The following is a 7,648-nucleotide window of genomic DNA, read 5'->3' on the forward strand; positions in this document are numbered from 1 at the left end:
CTGAACTTCTCTAGTTTCAGCCTGAGTGACCGTGCACTGACTCGATCGTGCCCTGGCGCTTGGGCAATCATGTCGTGTCAGCGGCAAGAGAGACCGACCTTCCATCGAATCCTTCGGAAGCGCCCACCAAGTCCAATTGTGAGTCCGCGCCCACGACCGATTCCGGCCAGCAGTGGCGGAGCTTGGGCTGATTTTATGGAGGGGCAAATGGGCTGGAGGGGCAAGAAATATGAGTTTAGGCTGATTTTAACTGGGCATATGGGCTGAATACTAGGGGATATATGCTAGTTTTCTCATGGGCTGGGGGGGCAATGGCCCAGGTTGCTCTCCACTAAGCTCCGCCACTGCCGGCCAGTGACGGTGCTCGGTGTGGGCATATACTGTGTATGTCGCAATCGAGTTATTCCGAGCGATCGTGCGTTCTGTTTACCTGCTCTGCTCGGCCGTCGCCAACGTTGACGTTCCAGAGTTTCTTCTTCTGGTTAGCAAATATTTGACGGGTTATTTGACTGGTTTGACGGGTTTGTTTGTTTGTTATTTGATGGGTTTGTTTGTTTGTTGTGGAAGCAGTACGTACCAACTAGATCGTCAAATATTCAAAGAGTTCGTTAAACTACTATAGTAAACTACTACATGCAACTCCACTATGGGTCAGCTGTTCAACGCATCTGGTGTGCGTATATACATAAACGGCCGGGTTTCAACGGCAGCTCGATAAACGGCCCGTATCATGTACTGTATGTATGTATGTTCAGTAGCCAATCCGACAGGCGATGAGTATTGGTGAGTCCGGCAACTGATTTCTGGCCAAGAACCAGAACCGATCAAGAAGCAGTCCAGAACTCCAGATGTGCGCGCCCACCGTCTCCCAGACATCATCTTCTTGCGCAAGTTGAGGCCTCCTTTGGTTTGTAGGAATTTTATAGGAATTCTATAGGATAGGATTTGTAAAGAAAAAATTCCTTTGAAGCCCTTTGTTTTGTAGGAATGGATTCATATTCCTATGTAGGATAGGAATCAATCCTTTACATTTTGGAAGAAAAAAAACATTAGCCTAGACTCAATGGAAAAATTCCTATCCTATGCACCAAATGATATCTCTTTCTCTGTAGGAATTGAGATGCATGTCATCTCACTTCCTATGATTTTCCTATTCCTATAAAATTCCTATCCTATGAACCAAAGGAGGCCTGAAGGGTTGGGGATCCCAACCGCTCCGCCGTCCCTCGGTCAACAGTAAAGTACCACTTTCTCTAGAAGAAACAGTAAAGTACCACGGCTCTGAAGAAAACAGTAAAATATCACGAGCAGGATGAAGAGGGCTCCTCTGTTCATCAGCCGCGCCATGAAACTTTACAGAAACTTCGCCATAGTCGGGGATTTCTCCCGTGCTGCAAGATGGTGGCCTAATCCGGCCGGGGACACGGGTGCCGCGTGACGGGACCAAGCGACGGCAAGACGCCACTGATCTCTTGCAAAGCTTATCCAAAACTGAAACAAGGGGAGATGCATCCACACTCCAGAAACAGAAACAGAAACGAAGGCAGAGAGTTGTAGCGGCAAACAAATCATCCAAGGATGGATAAGCCTGGACAGATCAGATGCATGCATGTTTGTCTCCAATTTGTCACTCATGATTGATGTATATCCAAAACCAAAATCAAGGGTTATACACAGCTAGCGGGCAGGGAGGACGAACTCACTCTATGTGGCTGGTCACAGTGGGGAGGAACTTAGGAGTAACATCACACACTCCAATACAACTTTGCTTATGTGGCACATATTTAATGAAGAGAGAGGTGCTTGTGGTAACTAGCTAAGTTACCGGAACATCACACGCTCCAAGAAACAATGAGTCTATAACCTAAAAAATACATCATTACATGACACTACATAGATGTTCCTACCCACTATGGGGGTAGTAACATAGTCTAGGAAAGTGTGAAGTTACTAGCTTATGTTCTTGCCCATTGTGACCAGCCTGTGCAGCGGAGCGGAAGAAGAGGCTCACTCTATGTACAGCCACTCTATAAGCTAGCTAATTGATAAGGCCGGGATGAAATTGGGTCTTAAAACTCCAGCCTTCTTGCCTAATCCCCACCGATCTTCTATACAGCGACCGGAATTATTCGGGGAGTTTCTTTCCTATGTACAGTATGTACTGCTATGGCATGTCGACGCTGGTTTTTTTACTGCTTGCTGCCGCCTGCACGGCCTCCGGCCATGGATGCGGCGGAGAGCCGGCTGGCCCCGGCGCGGAACCGGTCGGCGCGCTTCCTGTGCTTTAGCTGCTGTACAGTGGGAGACGGCGCGAGCGCCCTGCGCGCCCAGTGCCCGGGGCCCATGGGAACGCGCTGCGCTAGCACGTTTACCATGCGGCTAGAGTAGCCGCTGCCGATGGGCGGCGGCGAAGGCGGGGAGATCGGCATGCTGTAGCTGCCGACGGCAGCGGGGGCCCTCTGCTTGCGCTCCTTGTGGAGGCTGCAGCGGAACGAGCCCGGGTGGTTCGTCGGGGAGCACATGCAGGACCGACGGATCTTGGCGGCGCCGCCCACGGGAGAGGAGGGGGGAGACGAGACGCTGACGGACTTGACCGGCGAGCCGCCGCCGGAGAGCATGACACGGGAGAGCGAGGCGGATTGGTAGTTGGGAAAGGGGCTCAGAAGGACAGGGCCGCTGGGCCTAGATGCAGCCGCCGTCGACATGATGTGAGATTAGAGGAGGGAGGTGGAGCAGTTGGGACTCAGGAGGAGCGGTGGCTTTGGTATGGCAGCTGAGCTCCGGTAACCAGAGATGGGAGCCGGAAGGCCGCAATTTATAGGAAAGGAAAGGGAGAGAGGAGGGCTAGTTTGGTAACTTAGTGGCGGAGAAAACCTGCAGTTCGGTCTAGTTAAACTAAACTAAGAACATATCCAACGCCGCACAAAACTTTCGCGTCCAACAAAAATTATAGCGTGCCATTGTAACATTTTTAATACGCCGGAACAAACATTATTTTAGCAGACGCTCAAAAGTACACGTCCAAAAATCACACAATGCAAAATGTGAAGCGCGCGCAATTCGAAGCCTAAAATATGCTGCGTGCGATAGCGTTTTTCAGCGTGCATCCAAAAACTTTTAGCGCTACAGCTTCTACTGAAGTTGTTCGGTGCCCAAAAAAATGATTTTGGGTCTGTCTAGAACTCAGTTGATTGAGACTTAACCAAGTCTCAGTCGAGTGACGTCAGCGTAGTTTTTTTGTTGCAAGCGGCACGGCTAGATGCTACAATCGATGATGAAAAATCTTGCAACGGTTTTACAAGCAATGAAAATTGGTGCTGCAACCGGTGTGATTAAAATGCTACAACCGTCAATGACAAATGTTACAACCTGTGAGACGATATGCTACAATCGATGAGGGACAACATGCTACAACCAACAAGACAAATGTTGCAACCGGTATAAAAAAAGTTATAACTGTTGAGAAAAAATGTTGCATGGTCGACTGAGACTTGGCTAAATCTCAGTCAACTGATTTTTAGCAAGCCCGAATGATTTTTTAGTGCGCGGATCTCTTTTTGGGCGCCCGAGATGCTCTAAATAAGGAGGTTATGGGCATAAAGAGGGGCTGCGCCGTGGGCCCGGGGGTAACATATTATTTTATTTACCTCCGTTTCTTTTTAGTCTGCATATAAGGTTTGGTCAAAGTCAAGCTTTGCATAGTTTGACTAACTTTATATTAAAAAATATCAACATTCACAACATGAAATCAACATTTTCAGATGCACCATGAAATGTATTTTCATATTATATAGTTTAAGTATTGTAGATGTTCATATTTTTTATTATAAATTTGGTCAAAATTTGTGTAGTTTGACTTTGACCAAAACTTATATGCGGAGTAAAAAGGAACGGAGGGAGTACGTGCAGATGTGGGTACACAGATCGAGTCGGCAATTGGCCAATGGCATGGCACGCACGTTGATCCATCGTTTTGCTACGTGCGGCTGCATGTGCCCGCCGCCAGGCATACATACATGCACGCATGGCGCCTCTTCAACCATACAATACTCGATACTAGGTAGGAAGTACGGCTTGCTGCACCCGGCAGCTATGCTGCCGGGTATAGTCATGTTCATTCCGTTTATACAACTACTGGAGCATTTCAAGTATAAAAAATTCGAACACAAAAAAGTTCATATAGAGATGGTACTCCTTCAAGGAAGAGCTGTCATGACATGCAGGTAATAGACATTGCAAAAACCGATCAGGAGCAAGAGCCTATGCACCAGTTTAGAACACATAAAAATGGCAATAGATAATCACCATAATGGACATGGGAGTGATAGGACAGAGAGGCGTCATCAACATTTCAGGCAGACAGGGGACAAAACTCTTTCAACACGGTCATGTATGCTCGCCTTTGAGCAACATCATACCCATGTATGCATCCTGTATGTTGGGGATGATAAAGCAATTAGATGTGACATTCAAAGGCATATCCACAGGTGATATTGAAGTTTGGGTAGGATGTGCGGCCTGCCGCACCTGAACTTCATTCTATCATATCCTACCCGGTAAATAAAATAATATGTTACACATGATTAAGGACACAAATTTGGAACTGGATGGAGGGTAACTCAACCAAATTAACTATTTTTTCAAAAGTGAGGTGAATTCTGAAAAGTTAGTTCATTTAGTTGAACTAAGTAGGGTCTGAGGGTACCCCAGAGGTTCCAAATGTGCATCCCTACCCATAATGCAAAGGTCCAAAGCATGAAGATTCATTACACGCCATTGATACATTTTATATACATGTGTACCAATAGCATGATACCAAAAGTATTGAGGTTCAGTACAACACTAAAAGGACACCCGTAGTGGTGGTTCAGGATAATTTATTTACAATGTTTTTGCACAACATAGCACTAAACTATATAGTAGACTATAAGATAGATATCTATTTAGAGATGCCTGCCATCCGATTTACTTGCGTGTTGTGATATCTGTTTCCAGATTATAGCTTTGTCGTATGAGCCAATTATGGTAGACCTAGAAAGCATAGAGCATAAATAAGTTAGATGACCAAAGAGTCCTCATCAGCACAACACAGAAACTAATCCATATAATTAAATAACCAGAGTCCAATACATTTTAAAGTTTGTTCGAGTAGAGTCCAATGATGTGAAACCTATATTTTTTTCAGCCAAAAGATAGCTCAACTAAGTTTGTAGCTTTCAATAACCAATGGCTACACCCAATCATTATCAACATCAGGTGACATTTGTTTATCCTCCTGATTGATTACTCAAGTAACTACTATTTTATAAGAATTCTTTTTATTTTAAAGGATGAAATTACATGGAAGGCAAAATAGAAAACATGGAATGCTTTTCCAAAGTAGCCAACTTCATTTTAAAATATAAGTTGATTAGTTATCTAAATACCACTCAAGGGAAAAGATATTATTTTCCACTGGTAAAAGGGTGCGTACCAGAGAAAGCACCAACTGTAGGTAATGCACTTTCACTGCCACTCACACACACACACACACAGAGGTACCTGACCTAGATGAAGTGGGATCAGGCAGAACACAATGAAGCAGCAAGGTCCTGCACCACTGTAAGCATGACAAATTCCAACGGCTTCTGATCAGAACAGAGATGGGGTCATGCCCCTTTTCCTCGAAAGACAACAATAAAACATCAACGTGCATCACTGCATGCATAAGAAATTCATACAATTTCTAATCAGAACGAGAAAAGATAGTGCACTCAAAAGATTTCCGATTAGAAGCAGGAAAGATACTGACATCCCCATATATGATAGTACTATCAGAATGTTTTATACAATGAAGAACATACCAACTCCTAATAAATATCTAGCACATATCCAAATGAAACTCCAAATGAAATATGTGAGTAGATGAAAGAAAATACATTTACACTGATAAGAAAGAAAAATAATATCAGCGGGAAAAGCAAGACTACAGCTGGTTCGAAGAAATAAGTAGGACGTGCTTCAATACTTGGATACCTTGTTTCTATACCATGACATCCAAAGAATAATATTAATTAAATGTCACTTCTGAAAAGAACTAACATTCTCGAATGGTATTTCTTTGCATCAAGTTGATACTTTTTGTGTTTTTTCACTCTATTAGAATCTAGTAAAATGATCGTTCCATAACAATATCAATATCAGGCAATCCTCACCATAACACACAAAAAAATGCCAGATAAGAAAAGGGATAAACTCTGAATACAAACATACGACAACATGTGAAGTTACCCATTGAAGTGACACCAAATAACCTACTGGCAGGATGTGCCTATACTTATACAACTTCATCCCGATCACAAGGAGAGGTTCACCACGATGATGAAGAGATAAGGGGCGAAGGATATTGTTTCTATTAAACCTAGCATGCACATCTAAATATTGCAGGAATCATAGGTTGAAAACAATAGAAAGCTAACTAAACTCATTTGTACCCTCATGCTTACACAAATTGACAAATAATACCATACTTCAAAGGCACAGCGGCAGACAACTGTAGCAACATAGGGCTGCCTGTTTGTGAAGAGCAAAATTTGTAGCATATCTTTATCATCAACCAGTTGCACTTGTAAGGCACAAACAAATAGATCCAGTTACAGTAGATCAGAGGTGAGAAACAACCAAGTGCCAAATCAAAACAATGTAATAGCTCTGTGCCAAATCAAATACGCAATTTCTTAGAAAATAAAGTGAACTCAGCCAAGCCTATAAAAGAAATTAGAACTGCAGATCATAAAATTTAAATGTTGCCTGTGTATTTCATTCAGACAGCAAAACACTGGGTGAGTAATTTTCTGCTAGCAGAATGACATTAATAGCAACTATTTAAGGGGGAGATGCCAAATTCAATCATCATTTATTATCAATACACTAAAAAAGAGCAAGAACATAAAACTAAGTTGGAGAATGAGCTCACTGGCTAGAGGTTGTGCTTGTGAAAGAACTCCACACGCCATGGTCACGACATGGCCGCTGCAATTGGGTACATGAAGTGGATAGATTCTGCGCCAGAAAGAAATATAGATTTTTAGAAATATAGAATTTGAAATGATCAACATATGCATCAAGACACATCTGACTTCAATAGTTCTAGTCATGGCGGTACTTTGTACGCATGATTTGATGATTCACAGCTCAAACCAAATTAGCAATTTCTTTGCTTTGGTATGCGCGTGATTTACTAATGTTTCAGTATTTCAGAGTGTGCCTCATGCCTTCTTACTTTATGCCTGAAAGAGCAATAGAGGCACACGACGGGAAGACGACTTGATACGCTAATGATTTTCTCATCAACTTTTTTTGCGGATAAATGCACAACTTTGCTGGATGGTGTGGGACAGGGAAGGATCAACGGTGGTGATTTTCTTATCAACTTGTTTTCACAACTAATTCAGCAGCAACCAATTTGAAAAGCTCTTTTTCTATCTCCAGGTTTCACGATAAATACTGTCTACAAAACCTACTACCCTTTTGTACATAAAGAATCATTGCTAGACAATAATGTTGTGAAAACGATATCTCAATGCCACTCATACTCAAATTATACTTCGAACGCCATCCTTGGTGCCCCTAATTAAAAATCCAGGAAGCAACATGTTACTTGCGGGGG

At 43.2% G+C, this 7,648-nt stretch overlaps 1 protein-coding gene across 1 annotated transcript; it reads right to left on the bottom strand.

Moving 5' to 3' along the window:
- Positions 1 to 1,885: 1,885 nt before the first annotated feature.
- On the bottom strand, positions 1,886 to 2,774 carry LOC119324253. Its single transcript, XM_037598015.1, has one exon. It carries the CDS (start codon positions 2,703 to 2,705, stop codon positions 2,190 to 2,192), a length of 516 nt encoding a protein of 171 aa, XP_037453912.1. The 5' UTR covers positions 2,706 to 2,774; the 3' UTR covers positions 1,886 to 2,189.
- Between the last annotated feature and the right edge of the window lie 4,874 nt (positions 2,775 to 7,648).

Source organism: Triticum dicoccoides, chromosome 6B (genome assembly GCF_002162155.2).
Source record: "Triticum dicoccoides isolate Atlit2015 ecotype Zavitan chromosome 6B, WEW_v2.0, whole genome shotgun sequence".
Lineage (NCBI taxonomy): Eukaryota > Viridiplantae > Streptophyta > Magnoliopsida > Poales > Poaceae > Triticum > Triticum dicoccoides.

What these genes read in the sequence shown, in the direction of transcription:
- LOC119324253 (XM_037598015.1), bottom strand. Translation starts at nt 2,705, where the DNA reads ATGTCGACGGCGGCTGCATCTAGGCCCAGCGGCCCTGTCCTTCTGAGC.